An 18,946-nucleotide genomic window follows, 5' to 3' on the forward strand; every position below is an offset into this window, starting at 1 on the left:
CTACTACTACTACTACGTACGTACGTACGTACGTACGTACGTACGTACGTACTACTACTACTACTACTACTACGTAACGTAACGTAACTAACTACTACGTACGTACGTACGTACTACACACACACACACACACACACACACACACACACACACACACACACACACACACACACACACACACACACACACACACACACACACACACACACACACACACACACACACACACACACACACACACACACCACACACACAGACCCAGGGTAGAGCAGACAGAGACAGGAGCAGGGTATTAACCTTTCTCCCGCTGAGGAGGCAGTAAGTGGGTGGTGATGGCACATGGAGTGGAGAGAGGAAGAGAGAGAACAGAGCCAGGAGGAGGTCAACACTGAGACACTAGTTGGAAATATCTATTTGAGGAAACACTGTTCTTTGCTGCTTTGTTAATTATGTGTTTGGAAAGGGTGTCCGTGACATTTGGAAACTTCTGGGATTACTTGCATGAAACTATATATCGAGTTTAGTGAGTGTGCATATTGTGTGTGTGCATTATCAGTGTCTGAGGGAACGGTACAGGTCCACGCTTAATTCATTAGAGTAACTGTGCAGTGTTGTGATCCTCTGTAGCGAGTGTATGACTCAATATCTGGCCAATTCCTAATGTGGTGCAGAAACTGTTCAAGAGGGAGGGCCATCCTGCAACAGGAGCACATGTATTCATCTTCAGGGATCAGATAGAGAGTCTGCACTGGTAGAAGTTTTGACCCTTTCTCTTTCAAAGGGAAGGCTGGCTGAGCACATTTTCAGAAATAACCTGCTGCTAACTCTTATAGTTTTATCACAGCAACAGAACCTCAGGTATAATAGCACCGCATGTTAAAGTGAGCAGAATATTCAACACCTGATTATATTTATACCTCGATCATTACAAACTCTCTGCCCACCCCTATCCTCTTTCAAAATCCCTCTAAGTCTTTTCAGAGGGCAGGCGCTGAGCGAAAACGATTAGAAACAAACCAATACCAATATTTGATTAAAACGTAGGAATGATAATTAACTTAAGACGTAAGAGGGTTACTGTAGATGAGATGAGTTGAAAACGATAGCTCATTGATGATGCCTATGAGCAAATGAAATAGTCTTAATCTTCTCCCTTGTGATTTGATTCATAAAAGAAAGATTTTCTCAATACTCAGGGGTGGAAACAGGTGATGAAGAAATGGTGGCAGCTAATATGTAAGTGTTCTAATACTAGATATGAAACTCATTTGTTTAACCGAGTTACCAACGTCAGTAATGTCTCTCAGAGCAGGTATTTCTTTTTAATTGGTTCATTGAAGTCAGATTTTTCCAGCTGGGTTTGAAGCTGCATTACAAAACAACCTCTTGTCTGTGTTTTGGGCTGCTGCTGCCCTCTTGTGCCGACAGTACACATTACATCTGCAGCATAACATTGAAGGCCTCATGGGAAGCAAACTTGGAATAAATAAATGTTGTTTTGTGCATGGTTGCATTCAGGTAGATTAACATTAGCTATGGAAGTAAGGTGGTTTGAAACGTCTCCTTGAAGAAAAAGTCTGTAATGAGATCTGGGTGAGCCTTTTAATGTTTTATAATTCTATCATCTAGCTTCGGAGAGAATAAAATAGTCTTTGTTTTGAAATGCAATGTTCTACTTAAGAGGTTTACGTCGTACAAATGTTTCACGACAGCAACTCGATGTTTTCCGCGTCATTTGAGAGCATGTTGACTGGGTACTTGCTTGCCCAATATGTCACATTAAATACAAAAGAATACATTATTAACGATTGAAGTGTAGTAGGATTGTGTTAGCATGCATGATAGCGTGATAAGGGAAATAAAAAGATCCATACCTGTGTAGTTTCTGTCATCTTTGGCCGGCAGAATAAGAAGGAAAAAGAAAGATTGATTAAAAAACACGATGCATGTGGAAACAGAACAGTAAGCTAGGCAGAATACATCATTCTGCTTCAGCATTACAAGGAAAATCCTGGAGTTTAACAACTGAATAATTCACCTACATAATGTATCATTTGTAGATTTGGTGCAGTAAAAACTTGAAATTCATTCTATTTCCCTCCACTAGATGGCAGTGACACAACATCGTAGTTATGCTGAGAAATGCAGTTAGTTGGTGCTGAGCAGTCATTTTCTGGCAGGAGCTTCCTAACTGTGGCAGTTATGTAACGCAATGATATTTTACAGGCACAGCATGAAAATAGACCTTCAAATCTCATATTTTGATACAGTGTAAGTACCGTAGAACATCTTACATAGAATAATTAAACAGAGTAAATCATAGGTAAAACATGAATGAATTGTAGAGCATTAACACTTACAGTTTTTGCATTCATTATACAATAAGTCGCCTACTTTCAGTCCAACTGTGCTGATAATTCCCTCTTTCATCCCTTTTAATACTTCCATTCCCATAGCAACTTTATTAGTTGCCATGCCAACGCCTCATAGGACCAGTTGGCGATCTGGTTTCTTTCAGTTCTTTGTTTGTGTGTAATCTTTTTTTTTTGCTTTGCTCTAATTTGGACAAATCTTTTCAGATGAGCCAACTGTTGTAAGAGAAGAACACTCTTTAGTGTCGATGAAATCACAAATATCTACTCACACACACACACACACACACACACACACACACACACACACACACACACACACACACACACACACACACACACACACACTCTCTCATCTTACAGTCATTGAGTATTTATCCATTTATAAAGTTTATTCCAGTTCTTATTCAGTTTACTTTCCTGTGCCAACGGTACAAACTACCTTCTGTGGATTACGCTCTGATTGGTTGGATCATTTACTGCTTAGCAACCGTGTTCCACCGTTGGGAGAGCAGGTGTTTGTAATTATCTTTAAAGCCTCGTGTGCCCATTTTTTTTGTGAGGCAGCCACGTCTGTGTGATGAAATGGACTCATTCCTTTTTTTTTGAATACAGTGTAAATTACAGCCAATAAAAAAAGAAGTAAAGGATTTCAATGCATTTACTGGGGCTTTAAATCGTGGTTATCATAGATTATTGATCAACTGCAAAATGTCAGACAATTGTAAAAAGGTCAATTATATTTAGCAGTTATGGTCTTTAAATTGATTGTTTCATCTCATCAACTCAGAACATGAAGCTCAGCAGTATCATATATGAGCAATGTAGCTCTATAAAATATATTGAAAACTTGAATAGGCTAAAAGTTTTAATGGGATGTTACATTTATTTCCAAATTGCTGGTAAAGCCCTCAAAGATGAAGAAGCCGCCTTAACCATGTTTTAAATTGGTTATAACTTCATTTGGAACCACAGTATAGCTTTGTTAACAATAAAAGTGTATATCTAGAGAAAGGGATTGAAATGGGTTTAATCTTTGTCACAACGTTTTTAATTATAAAGGAAATCTTCATAATTGTCAAATCGTATCTGTTTTAATAAAAAGGAATTTGCTTTTTTCTCATAAGTAAAACTGATTTAATGAATTGTCGTGTAGTGGTTTCCAGACGTATTGGTGTGAGGTGACTCCATAGCCCTGGACCCCCTTTATTGTTTACCAGTGTAGAAAAAGGGGTTATTTGATCATCTCGTTGTAAAACTAAACCGTCAGCGATCTTACTACTACTAGTTGAATTTTGAAAGTAAACTTTAAAAGCCGTTAATTCATCAGAGCTATACTTTCAGCTAACTATTTCAACTGCCAAAGACATTACCACCATTTTGATGGTTAAAATACATCTTTGAGTTACATGACACATCTTGCACATTTCGCCGGCCATTTCTAACAAGGCTAAGTCCTACCAAGACTTCAATACTTCTCTTATTTCAAATTGTACAAAACCCTTTTAACAAAAAAGTAAGTATAAATTGATAAAAGATTGATTGAGCTTGGTTAACTTTTCATCTTAATGTTTATTCTTTGTTTACCTTATATACATCTACTATTCCCGTTTTATTTGAAAAACTTTTTTTTCATACCTGAATCTTTAATTGTAGACGATTCCTTAAAGTCTATTTGTTCAACGCGTTTCATATTGATAAAAAAAAGGATCATATATGACAAAGAAAGGCACCCAATCCTGACATTTAAGGAGCAGGAACCAGAGAATGATTGGCAATTTTTTTGCTTGAATAATTGACCGATAATAATGTTATTTATTTTGATGGATATTATTTATATGAGAAACATTCATACAAAGGTGGTCATTGTGGTATAAATGTTCACTGACTGTACTGCACTGGTTGCATTGATCATATAAGTATCATTAATTAAGCCTGTGTTGTCATTTCGCCTGCTGAGACAGTAAATGACATCTCAGCAGACAACATCATTTTCCTAATTCTGCTGTTTTTAAAAGTCTAAAATCTCATTTAGTCCCACTGGGTCAGGAACTCACAGAGGCAGGTGGGTTTAGGCGCGTCCCACTTTCCCAGTTTAGTGCAATGGCTGATGTTTCTGCCCTCCAGGATGAAGCCGGCGTGGCAGCTGTAGTGGAGCACCGTGCCCTCCACCGGCGGCCCGGGGGGCTTCACCATCACCCGGCCGTTCTCCAGGGAGGTCCACACCCGCGGGCACAGCAGCACTGAGAACCAGAAGCACCACAAAGAGAGAGAGGCACAGACACAGAGCGTTATACAGAGGTAGATGCAGAATAACTGGGGGAAGGAGCTGCAGTTGCACTCATATTTATCAGAGGTAAACACACTTTGGATGGGGAAATAATGTTATTGGTTGTAAAAAATCTCAATGAGTTTAGCCCATAGAATGTATGTATGAGGTGAAGGAAGTCAAATAGCTCGTACAGGCTAACTTGATACATTATTGAAGCCATTTGGGAACAGCAGAACAAGCTGTAAACCCAACATTAACATATACGTACATTATGGTGAACATTTAGCTAGACACCAACCGAGCAGATATTCATTTAGACTCGTATTTTTCTGGATACCCGATAAACGTTGATATTCACCTTATTAAGTCTGTTTTTTAGTCTCCCTTCTTCTCCTTCAGCTAAATGCTCTACATTGTTTGAGTATCAACAAGCTATTTTTAATGATTTAAAAAAAGAGAAGAATACTCGCCAATTGACTGGGAGTTTAACAATGACTTGTGACTTAAGTATTAACATTCAAGAAGATGTTTAGAAGGTGGTTGTGGCTCAGTGGTGAGTGAGCGAAACTTGATATAATCACGGGGGCACTGGTTCGAATCCCGCTGCAGTCAACATTCCGCTGTGTCCTTGGACAAGACACTCCACCCCAAATTGCTCCTTTGGGTATTGCCCACAGTATTGAATGTATGCAAGTCGCTTTGGATAAAAGCGTCTAACAAGTGACATGTAATGTAGAAATAGGCTATGAATCAAATCATTTCCTGTATCAAAAATGATAACGGTCCACACTTTATTCCTCTGATCCATCACGTTTGAATAAAACAAACAGCATCCAATCAAGTTGCAGGAGAGAATCACAAGGAAGTCATGTTGAATACTGGACACCACTTGGAAAAAATTAAGCCAAAGATTATTTGGTTCGTATACAAAAAATAAATACAATAAAAATATACAAGTAAAAAAAAACAGACTCAATTGGTAAATATTATTTTTAAGGACTCGAATTTCATATTTTAGATGCTTTTAGTTCTAGTCTTCATTCATGTTTCTCGATTGTTCTACTATTAAGTGCGCTTACTTTGCTACTATGTTATGTACCAACGAACCAGAATAAATAAGAGCATTGTATGTCGAAGCCTACTGGGCAGTCAACCAGATTCTGATTATCAATATGATTCGAAAGCAAGAGGTCAACAAAAGAGATAAAGAGTTATTTATAAACTGTGTAAGAATTATGAATTAATAATAAGATAAAAGCTTTGTCTGAAATGTGAACAAACAATTGGTAAAACACAAATAAGCGATTAGGTGCTTGACCTCTGACAAATGATTGCAAACCAGACACATTGTAAAACGTCGTTACGCCCTGTGAACATTCTCCTTTATTACCAGTAGGAAACATTTTGCTACACATGAGCCCGAGTGTGTAAACTTGCTATGTTACAGCCTCCATTTCTCTTAGTTTGGGTTTCTGACAAAACGGCTAAGCTCTTGAATATCATTTGTTTAGCTGCTGAGTTGTTGAATCTTCCTTCCAGCACGCAAACACATAATAAAACTCCAATCTGCACATTGCAGCTTGAGCTCTTACATAAGCCAGAGAAAACAAAAATCCGGCTTTAGAGAATATTCTCTCGGGAAAAATAAGTTCCACTGATGTTAAATGTGAACTGAAAGAACAAAATCAGGAGATAGAACAGGGATTTGATTGGATATCTGGCCTTATTCTCAGTATTTGCACAGGCGGTGTAGATATGATCTGATTAGAAATTACATTTCAGCTTCGCTATTCAAGAAAATACTGGCTTGCTGGCAAAGCTTGCAGCTAAAACACACATTTAATCTATGTAAAAGCAGTTAAACCGCTTCAACACTAGAATAAGTGAATAGCTAATGGACTTGTGTATCATACACACAGATAGAAAGTAACACATGTTGAAGCTAAGCAAGCTAGCTCTTTTCTTCTTTAACCATAACCCAAGTAAGCACTTCTAATCAATACGCAGCAAGCATCAGCGCAAACTATTCTCTACGGGGGTTTCAAAGATAAATTCACATTAGCATGAATCTCTTTATATAGCCCTTCATTAGGCACACATACCTTAGAGTACAGCATCTGAAAAAGCCAATCAGCACTCAGCAGGAAAACTCAGCAAAATAACAAACCTTTATAGATCAGAATTAAACAACACAAAGTATGTTTACAAGCTGTGGTTTGGGGGCATGTCCCCTTAACAGCAGAAGACCAATTTCACTGAAAAATGTGTTACTATTCAACCAAAATGTGTGACAACATAATCCCACCCACTTCAAAGGTCCACTTAATAGCTTTTTCAAAACTGCATCAATGATGTTTGTTGGGGTGCTTGGGGTATTCAATCGTTATTTGTCCAATCACGGACTCCTAGTCGATGATGGGACCGGTTTTTGTCTGGTTATCAGAGATAATAATTCCTTTCCATTATTGCAATATCCAACATTTTGTTACCAAGGTCAGGAATATAGTTCAACTTCATACAAAGAAATATGGCGGTCTTTTACAATTATCTACGACCTACCATCTTCTGCATTATAAGATGTTTCTGTATTGATCAGATAGCTTAATAATGACAGTAATGACAGCAACCATTTAAAAGTTTAATAATCTATATTTTTAACAATGCATTAAAAAGACATTGTGTAAGGGAGCTCTGTAGTAATGAACCTACAGAGAATGATCCCCTGAATCTGCCGCTCTCCTTTGGCTTTACAGAGCTTCATGGCGAGTTTCAGCTCCTTGTAAAGCTGCCAAGCGGCAACTTTAATGTTTAGGTACGTTGGAGACCAGCTTGGGAACAAAGTGGAGCATTTAGCAGCTAAAGTGCCAGATGTTCCCTCAGGAGTTCAAATGGAGACCAAAAGAGAGAGAGAGCGTGGACACAAACATGACCCAACATGAATGCTAATGTTGCTCTCTAACGGCTGGATGTGAAATAATCAACTGTTCCCTCTACCTAGCTAAAAGGTGATATATGTCAGTATTGTGTCTTAAAGAAACAACATGTAAAAGCTGCGGTTGATTTCATGTAAGCTTCTTCCAAGACTAGATTACTTTATTTTTCTGCAGTTAAAAATGACACCAGTTCCAGTAAAGGTTGCACACTATTTTATGCTTTGTTCAGGGGAGAATTGTTTTGAACATGTGTAAGATGAGGAAAGGTGAAGGTTGTGGTAAAAAGGATGTGAGAATCAGACAAAAAAGGACTCACAACATGTGCTGTGCAGCGTCAAGTCCGTCCATGTGCCGTTGGGTAAGCACTTCCTGACCTTAGGTCCCACAATCACCCTGTTTCCTCTGCAGATGTACTCTATCTCATAATCCACAGGGAGGATCTGCACACTGCGGATCTGTAAGAGAAACAGAGAGAGAGAAAGAGAGAGAGAGAGAGAGAGAGAGAGAGAGAGAGAGAGAGAGAGAGAGAGAGAGAGAGAGAGAGAGAGAGAGAGAGAGAGAGAGAGAGAGAGAGAGAGAGATGGGGGGGAGACACAGAAATTAAAGCATGATTGATGCCCTCTCAAACCAGTTTTCCCTTATCCACTCAGGGTCCCTCTACAGTCCTTCTCAATGCAGTATGATCTAGTGCCATGTGTCGGTGACAATAAAGTTTTACTAGATGGAACATTTTCTGGCCATATTGTGTGAATCGTTGGGCTGTCAAACATCTGAAATACAGCTTCTCTCTGATTGGGGAAGGAGGGGATATAAGCAGTTTGAACAGCGTTATGTTAACACTTCATATGCATTCACTGTGCATATGCTTAGAGTGCTGCAAACAGAAACAGCTCAGTTTTACATGGTCTTTCTTACATTTTAAAACGTCACCAGTCTCTTTTATAATTAGATATTTTTGCTGCATTATAGATTAAATTAGAATCATGTGAGCTTTAAAGTCCCTCTTCACTCAAAAGTGTATAGTTTCTTCATCTGGATGTCTGTCACACGTTTTGTTGAACGGACTCAGGTCAGCTGTTTCTACCTGCTGTGATCTTTCTATAGTTCAAGATAGCTAAGCTAAGCAACATTTTTAGAGCAGACAATCCTCTCATTTCAGCAAGAAAGCCAAAAGGGTAGTCTGTGTGTCAAAAAGTTCAACTATTTTTTTAATAAAGTAATGCAACGTACTTATAACTGATAGTGTAATAATAATTCCAGCTAATGTTTTGATAACGCAATATATCTACTATTCTTCATGGCCGTTAACATTAGGCAATGTTATGATATCATTCATCCCAGTCTCACGGCATTTCGTGTTATAGTCACGAAATTAATGTAATAGCATAGCAATAGCAATACCCAATAGAGGGTAGCAAACAGCATTAGCCCCAAAAGTCGCTGATTGTACCGAGAAAGTCGCTAAATTGCCAGAACTGGCAGCCATTTTCTCCCTCCAAAATCACACCTCAAAAAGTATCAACATGAATGTAAACATATTTATATGTAAACAACACACATGGCTATGGTTAGCATTTACAGCTGTCAAGCTAGCAACTCCGGTGACGCGCATTGAGTGCACGAGCAGTGTGTATGCAGACCGATGCAGACAGGTAGTTTGACGGACAGGTAGTTCGTCCAATCATTTTGACAGCATACAATGATTGGAAGGACTTATTCGGGTCATGCAATAGTCAAATAATATTGTTTTTTGTTGTTTGGGTTTTTTGTCAGAGCATTTGACGTGTTCATTGTTGCCAGGAGTATTTCAACAAATTTAACCCACACATTATCCACCCTCTATTTCCTAAGGCAGTCATAATGGTTTTAATATGGAAAGAAATTACATTACAGGAAGCAGATACAGTTTCACCTGCTTTATATTTCCACTTGTGTGTTTTATTATATTGAAAATTGTCCGGTAAACTGGTTTAACGTCCTTGATTTGACAGGTAAAGTTGTGTCATTCAGACCCAGAGCTGTATTTTCTGTACCTGTTCCTGTGTCAGGCCTCTGTAGCGGATCCCCCCATCTCTGGGAGGCCGGATGATAGCACAGCCTGAATGGAAAAAGAGCAGAGGAAGAAGAATGAAGGACGAAAAGAGCTGAGGGAAAAGCTTTATCTGCAGATAATGTAGAAACATTACAGCAACATGACATATTGTCAATTTAACTGATGCTTTTCTCGCTGCACAAATGACAGTGCTTCATTCAGGTCACTCAGCAATCTCTGCAGAGTTACTTATGTCCATTAAGGCTCATTATAACCAACCACACATTCCAGCACATATTCAGTCACAAACACACAAATTACCTCCAGTTGATGAATTATGTATGGGCACAACGAAAGATGGAAGAGCATAGAGAATCACCACAAACAATAGGCGTTCCATCTCTGGATCTGAAAGAGAAAGAAGACAGAGGTAAATGTAGAGAACTGTGACTGGAAAATTTTGAAAACAAGATGCAACGAGAAAAACACTACTGAGAAAATATTCTTGCAGAATCAAATAGACAGTCTCAGTTCTCAGATACAGTCATTTCCAGTCCACTGCTGTCTGTCCTTCTAAAACGAGATGCATCAACTTTTTGGCAAAACACTCCCTCTTCATCCTGCCTGACTGCACACAAAGGATGAGCTGCAACATGAGTCCACTTCTCTCCCCCTGCTTCAGTTTGTATTTACCTTGCAGACAGCCCAGGTACATTTGATAGCCAGATAGGCTTCCTTTCAAAAAGCCCTGCGTGCTAAGTTTCAACTCAGGTTTGGATGGCTGATATTAACAATTTTGCAAAAACGGCTGACCATTTCACGCAAGGCCTGACACAATACATTTTAGATCTGTCTTCATTTCAAGGTAATAATGTATCCCCCAAAGGCTCTCCATAGCAAGACAGAAAGTATTTATTTTATTTTAACAGATGTTAATGGCACAATGACCCACCACACATACTCACAGGCCTGGAAACTCTCTGAGAATTCTCCATCAATGTAGCCTTGCACTATGCTAACACTGTGAGAACTACAAAAGAAGGTTGACGCAGCGGAAGCAGAGATGTCGTATTTATAATTCAATGCATTCTATTTTCTCGTAAAAACATTACCCACAGTGCAACTTGACCGTTGACATCACTTGAGGCGATTTAACAGACTCCACACAGCTCCCTCTGGAGCCGTGAAAGGCTTTATACAACTTTGTTTTCACATATGCAGTAGTACTCCCCGAGATCTCTAAACAGACTTTGATGTAAGATCGGAGGAGTTCCCATGAATTAACGATTAATTCAATAAATAATATCTGCTATATCAACAAATAACAAATAAAACATAAGGTCCCAATGTTTTAGGCAAACTATCACAATTATTCAACCCTATTTAATGTGCACAGAATCAGTCTGCTTTACAAGGATGGAGAAATTGCACTTGCCACTTGGCTACCACACTAACGTGCAGATATTTTAAGGACTGAAAGTGTGATATGATAACCAGAAAAAAGTCAAAAGACCCATGAGTCCCGTGAGCCACAGCGCCTCAGTGCTCGCACAAACACAACTGAATGTATCAATGATAAACACACTATATATAGCTGCTCATTTGCAGTTTTGAATAATAAATGCTGCTTCATGAGGCTGCCACAGATGCACCAACATAAACACATCCATACACTTAACAAGACAGTAAGGGGGTGGAGAGGGTGTGTGTGATAAAGTGGGAAGGTGGGTAAGGGGGCATAACAAAGCAAAGCACCACAGTGAGGGAGACAGATGGCAGCGAGGCTTGCTTGTGGAAGACAGACAAACTCTGCTGGATCCTTCATTAGCATTATCCAGTGTATTTTTAGAGTTCGCTGAGCAGAGAGTGTCTCATGTGTGTGTTGGTGTGTGCATAGGGGGTGGGGGGTGTTGGCAGCGTACAATACGTGCTTTTGTCCTGTAAGGGATGGAGGGGAGGGGGAGGTAGGAGAGAGAAAAAAGGGGTGAGAAAGAAGTACAGCCCAGCAGGAGTCATTAATATCAGCGATCACACACTGAGCTAGGAGAGTGAGTGTATCGGGCTGAAGCAGCTTATCCCCCATAAAGCCAGCTAACTCCATCAGCGCTGTGAGCAGACAGGGGAAAGGGGGGCAGTCGACTAGCCTCAAGCTTTAAATGCAATTAAGGCTTCAGCACCACGGACAGCGCCTTCTCTGCTCGGTGAACAGAGAACAACATCTTTTTACAAAAAGCACCTACAGCCCATTCACCGCTAATGTTGCACACTGCCTACTTCCTTGTGTGTCTTTAATTCCGGAAGCTGCAATGGAAAGGGATGATCCGGACCACTGACAGCTTCATGTACAGACGCTTGTAGGCTAGTTGATATTTTCAATTTCTATGCAGGGCCACACGGGGACCACGCACATACAGTAGACGCATATGCTGTATTTTGTGCATGGCTGAGCATGAACTACTGAGACGTGAGGGTCACAGTAAGAGTGCCACCAACCGTATGCTGCCGGTAGTTACTTGTCGGCTGTTGACAAGGGAATCCGTGATGGCCTGTAGAGCAAGGCCGACCATATTAACAAGCCCGTACAGTGGTTAAATCTCAAAAGTAGCGTCCCGAATCACATATCACCTCATTAGACCGACTGTATTCCGTTTGAAAGGGTGCAGAATCTCACCATGTTATCGTCTCTTTATATAGCATTAATGCAGAGAGGATCTTGCAAGAAGGAACTCAAAACAAATCTGGCCTGTGCCCATCGAAAATGAATGGCCTTTGCATACCAAGCCAACATGATGGGGCATCTATATAGGTTATCTGCATGGGAAATTGAACATTTTCTGAATAAATGGAGTCTATTATTGCGACTTACAGTAATAGTAGCCCGTAGCCCCGTAAAGCAAAGCGGTAGCATGTGTACTTACTATTAGTTCCGATGCGCTCCGTCAATATAACAGTAGGCTACGTCCTCCGAGGTGGATCCACCAGGAAATGCCCAACGTCGGATTATTTGGTAAAAATATGCATCTTTACAACGATGTTATGGCTATAATAGTATGGCTATCAATGTGCAAGCTGCTCCGCTCGTAAACAGAATGTTACAAAAACAAGACGTATCTTATTCGGGTTATTTCTATGTATTGCAGTTACGCATGGCAAAGGTAAGAAATGACAAAAATCCATACAAAAATTATACATGCACTATATACAAACGCAGCCCCATAAACGACGAAACACCGATTCACCACACTCCCCTCCTTTTCTCTCTCTCTCTCTCCCCTTACAATCTTGAGCTAACTCACGACGTCATGATGGAGACGCACCGTGCGTAACAGCCTCTCTCACGCATTTATCAGATAGTCCCCCCTCCCTCCTTCCCAAGATGGCAAGCGCTAGGATCTGGGCCCACGACTGTAATATATTACATGAATCTTACGATCAGGCTTTGGATTTACGATAAGCTTGTGGATTTATCCCACCGTTAATAATTATATCACTGCATGACTAGACACGGATGGAGGTGCATATATGACGCTGTGGTGTTATCAGTGACTCCATTGTTAAGCCTCTCTCTAAAGCCCTTATGAGTTAAGTCAACGAAGCAACAATCAGTCCTTTCTACAACACTGGTCATCGATTAAATCAAAGCCCATCGCCAGCTTCACCTTCTCCACCATCCTCTGCTGCCATCTATTCTGAGATCCTGCTTCATATTTATGTTGCTGATGAATAATTGAAGGAAGGTTGGGGAAGACACAACCTATCCCTCTGTCTCTCACCATCCTTCTTCCTGCATCTGTAAAACAGGAATTCACATCCTAACCTGCCTCTTGACGGACAATTCTACTAAAGTTCCTACAAGAAATCCAATAATATGAAAATACAGGAATACAAAAGCCACAATAAGTATGATCTGATTTATTGATTATAGATAGGACAATGCACTAATTGGAAAGTGACATTCTGACTAATTCAGAAATGCCATTAAATGGATGAAGACTAATCGTTAAGACAGGAGTGAAGGTGAGGTGTTTCAGATAAACTGCGACGATAATGATTTAAATACACATGACAAACTGTGAGTATCCCGAACATATGTACAACAAACTCGTCAAACATTCAAATCCTTTAGCACATGTAACTGTACATGTCAATATTTTTCCAGCTTTGTAATAATTACATACATATACAAGTCATTCCTTGACTTCATCTTTTTGCATCGTACACTTTGACAATCAAAGTACAATATCATGAAAGAAAATAAAGAAATCAAAACGTAAATCATAGCTCTCCAAGTCTTGGAAACGGCACTAGGTAGACCTGGATTGTTAAAATGTTCTAAAAATCATAAAAAGGGCAAACTATACATATTTCTGGGCAGATGAGATTACAACAAGGTGCTACTCATGCTAAATGTGTTTTTTTGTGTCAAGGCACACTTCAAATTACAAGGGGAAACATTTTGGTTTAAAGGCAAAGAAAAGAGGAAATGCATTTGCTGCAAATGAAATCCACTTATTAAAATGTAAACAATACATGTTTGGAAAAGGCTCTTGCCCCAAAAGACTACAGCATAACGACATAAAAAAAAAGAAACCATGGCTGCAGCTTCGTCATCTTAGTTTCAATGGTGTCAGTTTGTTTCAGCATATAGCCCTAAATACATTTCATAAATGCCTGTGTATAGCTCACTAGGAGTGCATGCTGTCGGAGTGGAAAACTGTCAAGACTCCATTCATTAATCATTTTCAAAAACCGCATTCTCTCGTGCCAATAATAACAAAGTCATTCTTGCAGCATGTTACTGGAAATAAATATGTGAAATGTGAAATTCAAACGTGCTTTCATTCCGCACTGACAGAATCGTTTTTGTCATTTTTCCTTGCACACTGACTTGATGAAGGGGGTGAATACGAGTCTGGGTCTCTTGTGTGTGGAGAGACCCTGCAAACACTCTACATTGAAGCAATGGCTGATAAGACCTGACAGGACTGGAAGGAGAACCAACGCAGGGTTTTGTTTACACTAGTCTCACCAGATTAGATCAACGATTAGCCTGGGAAATAAGAAATGAAGGTTTTTGAAACGAGTCAGCTAAACCCAGGCTTTCGATCACTTTTTGCTGTTCCTTCATGCACAAGGAAAACATTCTACCCAGAATCCTTCAGAGGGATGAATAAACTGTATACATGTCCTGGAGGGTTGAAATCTCTTTAGATTGTGTTAGTGTTCTAACTAGGCTGCAATATTAACTATTGATCAGTGTCAGCTTTAGAATGAAGTGTTGTCAGTCATGTAATGTGTGCTAATTTACACGTATCAATTTATACCCCTAGAACTGCATCACTCCAGTGTTACACTTGCAGCTGAGTTACTGTCTTTTGACTTTGGTTGGTACCTATGTGTTAGGGATGTTGACCCTACATTTCATATCTATGGCAGCCTCACAAACTGAAGCTTCGGTGGTGCTGCTTGTAGAACTGCTGCTGGCGCTCTTTAGCGGCGCTCTCCACCATCTTGTCTCTTCTATCCATCACTCCGCCTCTCTCTTTCTCCCCCTCATCCCCAGTTACGCTCCCTACATCACTGAGGTCCCCGAGGTGCTCAATGGAGTCATATTTCTCCAAGTCGGAAGCGATGGTCTGCAGGCTGAAGACTGAAAGCGAATCCGACCCCGCCCGTTCCCTCTCCTTCTCAATCTCCTTCTCCTTGTATTTCTCCAGGTCGATGGCTGCATCCACCCGACCCGCCCCCGTCGCGGCACCGCTGCAGGCGCCACCTTCTATCTTCACTCTGACGTCGGACTCGGCTCCAACGGGGGGACTACGCCCAGCGCAGACAGTGGTGCGTCCTCCCCCTGCCTGGTCCCGCCCCCTCTGAGCGTGGATCTGCTCGCTGATTTTTTCCAAGTTTCGCAGGGCGATGGAGTAGCGGGACTTCACTTTAGCTACTTGCTGTTCAAGCTGCAGCACTTTGGCCTTATTCTCCTGGAGTCACACAGAGGGCACAGAAACTTTCATCATCAATTTCAACATTGATTTTATGCCACAACCTACCAGTGACCTCTACCAAATCCATAACGTACAGAATGTAAAACCACCTTTTTTCTGCCAACGCAGCAGCTTAACAATAGACTAATTATTATTGTGACTTGCAGGAAGAGAACACAGAACATATTGTATGTCTGCTTTACCTCCAGAATGTGGTTGAACTGGGCCTTGAGCTCAAAGTAAGGTTTGGATTTCACAATGACTCTTTTGAGGGACTTTTGCAGCATCTGAACGCGAGCCTCGGCCTCCTGACAGGCGTGTGTGACGCGCATGTGTTCCCTCTCACTGCGGAGTCGCTCCTCCTCCGCTTCGTTCACCTGGGAGAGACACGCAGGAGAAAGATGTCAACACACCAAGAGCAGACCCCTTTCAAACTTTAATTCAAGGCTCTTATTGTCATGTGTGCATAGCTACAGTGTAGTTAGGGCAATCTTAGGTCCCAAGCCCCTCCAACAGTGCAACACAATAAAAGAGATACAATTGTGCAAGTAAATAAAATAAAATAGAATATAATAGAAACAGAATATGATAGAAACTGTGCAGAATAGTCTATACAGTAACTGGAAAATTGATATATGAGTTGCAAACAGATGAATGTTATGTATGTTCTTTCAAAAGTTCACGTGTTTAACATTGTTTCAACTGAAGTTTGATCCTCATGTCACTATCCACCCTGATGGTTTTAAAGGAATTCAATGCTTATTGATGGGAATTCTCTTAACAACACTATTCCTCTTCAAGTAAGACTTAAAAAACATAAATAAACAACAAGGTATTGACTCGCTCTGATTAAGCCTATTTGTTCACTATCCATCATCATTTAGACTTTTCTTTATCCATGGTATTCCTGGTGAATGTTTTATCTTGCTTTAAAACATGTAGCATCTCATTTGAGTCGCCACAACCATCCTGCACCAAACATACACTCAACTGAGGTCTGGTGTGATTGTGTTAAAGCATGTGTACGTCCTCCGGTTGGTTACCTTGGAGGTAGCGTGGTTCAGCATCTCCTGCCAGGTGGGATCCAGAGTGTTCTTACCATCAGCCATCAAGCCCTGCTCTGCCACATAGACCATCTCCCTGGCAGCTGTGTGCATAGAGACCGCTCTCTCGTAGCTCAAAGCTGCCTTCTGGGTCTCCTGCTGTGCCTACAGAGAGCAGACAAAACTTTTATAGCCTACAGAAGGAGAATAATGACAAGGACACAGTCAGGAGTTCTGTTGAGTCCAATTACAATCAGGTCTCTGTAAAGTCGAATTAATTCAAGTCTGCAGGATGTCGAAATAGGTAGGCAAGGGAACAAATGTGTTGCCTATTCTTTAAAAAAGCATTTATTTTACTGTTACAAAACTCCATAAGGGAAATCTCACGCAGCTCATGTTTCTGTGGGAGCGAAACGAGTATCTGTTGTCCACATTGTGTTTAACTAGATCCAGTAAAGCTGAATGGCGAATCACACCTTGCACTGTAATCACGCTCTTATGCAGATTGAATGCCCAGTTGTGATCAGAGCCCTCTTTCCTGTTCACATTTCATTTCATTTGCTTTAAGATGTTGAACACTGTTATCGCTGCCATATAGATAAGATGTAATAATAATAATAATAATAATAATACTACATGGGATTTCTATAGCGCTTTTCCTAATGCTCAAAGACGCTTTTCCTATCATCAGAATAAAAACAGAAACTGGAGCTAATGGACCTGGTGTCTGGGATTTGTAAGGTTATACTGTAGAAACCTGAAAAGCAAAAATACATTTGCAGTAACACTATACTGCGCATGTGGACTAATGTGCCCCTGACCACTTCCAGATTCATTCTGAGTAACTAAATCCCAATTTCTCTATACCCTTGGATCTGATGGGGACAGAGTGCCTTGTCTAAGGACACTTCAGGTGGCCTTGCTTACACTGAGGTTAGAACTTAAAGAGCAACTTGCAGGGTTTTTTCTTTTTCTACATTTATGCTTAACCTTGCCTGAAAATTAAAATTAAAAAAGTTAATGCAGGATTTGATATGTTTTACAAGACATAAGGGCAGGAATTCAGAGGGAAAGGAGACGTTTTTTTTAAACGTCAAATGCGTCATATTACGTCACATGGGGGAGCAACTTTCTCGGACTCCTTCTCTGCCCAATCCGCGGTAGTAGTTTGTAGTTGGTTTGAGCGGTTGTGATTTAGTGAGCTGATATTTTTTCGGTAATTTTACATTGCATTTCACCATTTGTAATCATGGTGAGCTTGTGTTTGTGCAGGTTGCACAAACTCGAGCCTGTCAGGACATCGAGTCCACAGTTTCCTTAACAGGAAAAGGACCGGAGCTAGCGTTTGTTCCTGGGTGTGTTGTGCATCCACCTCCCTGCAGCACATACTCTCCACAGCTGAAGCCTATCAAGCCAAACGTTTATCAGGAAACAGTATTAGACCTCTCTCCCCCATCCATGTTTATCACTACGTTAGACCGGCCGCTCTCCCCCATGTTACGTCACACACGGAGGCTTTTTTTATACGGAAGTAAAAATGTCTTCCAAAAATGACGCCAGATGTCACTGTAGTTTATATTTCTGTATATCTTTTTGAAAATCTAGTGTATTCATCATTTTCCTAAACATTTATTCACTGGTGTCTCTAACCTGCAAGTTGCTCTTTAAGGTAAACAACAGCATGTTCAGGCACAATATTCTTTTTTAGTTATGTCAACTTTTGCATCTCAATAAAGGACACTTCGTTTCAGAGGATTTCTTTAAAGGTCCCCTACTGTACAGTTTTTCATCAATATATTATAGGTCTCAGATATATAGAAAACATGTCTCTGAAGGGTTTGGCTCCAAACACCAAACAGATCATGCATTGTAGCATTACCCATAATCCCCTGTTTCCGCCCTGTTTCCAAAGTGCTGATTCTCTGTCTGTTATTTTAGATGAAAATAAGGAGCCACTCCCCACGCCCCTCTGAGAGATATTTGGTTAAAAAGAACACAATGGTGCTCTAGGAGGAGATTCAGGTGATAAGGTGGGGGGGGNGATTAATTGCGATTAATTAATTACAAAGCCTGTAATTAATTAGATTAATTTTTTTAATCGAGTCCCGGCCCTAATTAATTTTATTAAATACGAATTCTTGTCATTTATTTTATTTATTGTTCTCATTGTTATGGTTATGGTTCTGGTGTAAAATAAAGCACACTAATTACATTTAAGACTGTTTCCCTTTTTTTAAGAAAAGTATCGAAAAATAATCGGAATCGTAATTCTTGACTTGGTATCGGTATCGAAACCAAAATGTTGGTAAC

General features: G+C 40.2%; 2 protein-coding genes across 3 annotated transcripts in view; both read right to left on the bottom strand.

Moving 5' to 3' along the window:
• The window catches only part of LOC104964844 (gamma-aminobutyric acid type B receptor subunit 1), an 81,824-nt gene extending 68,967 nt beyond the window's left edge, over window positions 1-12,857 (bottom strand). The window contains exons 1-6 of the mRNA XM_010793729.1: window positions 12,528-12,857; window positions 9,931-10,017; window positions 9,611-9,675; window positions 7,894-8,032; window positions 4,430-4,615; window positions 1,875-1,892 (exon numbers count right to left, since the gene is read on the bottom strand). Coding sequence (XP_010792031.1) covers window positions 1,875-1,892; window positions 4,430-4,615; window positions 7,894-8,032; window positions 9,611-9,675; window positions 9,931-10,009 — 487 coding nt within the window. The 5' untranslated portion in view covers window positions 10,010-10,017; window positions 12,528-12,857. The remainder of the gene's footprint in view (window positions 1-1,874; window positions 1,893-4,429; window positions 4,616-7,893; window positions 8,033-9,610; window positions 9,676-9,930; window positions 10,018-12,527) is intronic.
• Window positions 12,858-13,506: 649 nt separating this feature from the next.
• LOC104964842 (SH3 domain-binding protein 5-like) overlaps window positions 13,507-18,946 on the bottom strand; it is an 8,051-nt gene continuing 2,611 nt past the window's right edge. For both annotated transcript variants that reach the window (XM_010793728.1, XM_010793727.1), the window contains 3 exons: window positions 16,637-16,801; window positions 15,797-15,970; window positions 13,507-15,590 (listed from right to left, as the gene is read on the bottom strand). In XM_010793728.1, the coding sequence (XP_010792030.1) occupies window positions 15,048-15,590; window positions 15,797-15,970; window positions 16,637-16,801 (882 nt within the window). In that variant the 3' untranslated portion in view covers window positions 13,507-15,047. The remainder of the gene's footprint in view (window positions 15,591-15,796; window positions 15,971-16,636; window positions 16,802-18,946) is intronic.

The sequence above is a fragment of the Notothenia coriiceps genome, unplaced genomic scaffold, assembly GCF_000735185.1.
Source record: "Notothenia coriiceps isolate Sejong01 unplaced genomic scaffold, NC01 NC01_scaffold00037244, whole genome shotgun sequence".
NCBI classification, from domain to species: Eukaryota; Metazoa; Chordata; class Actinopteri; order Perciformes; family Nototheniidae; genus Notothenia; species Notothenia coriiceps.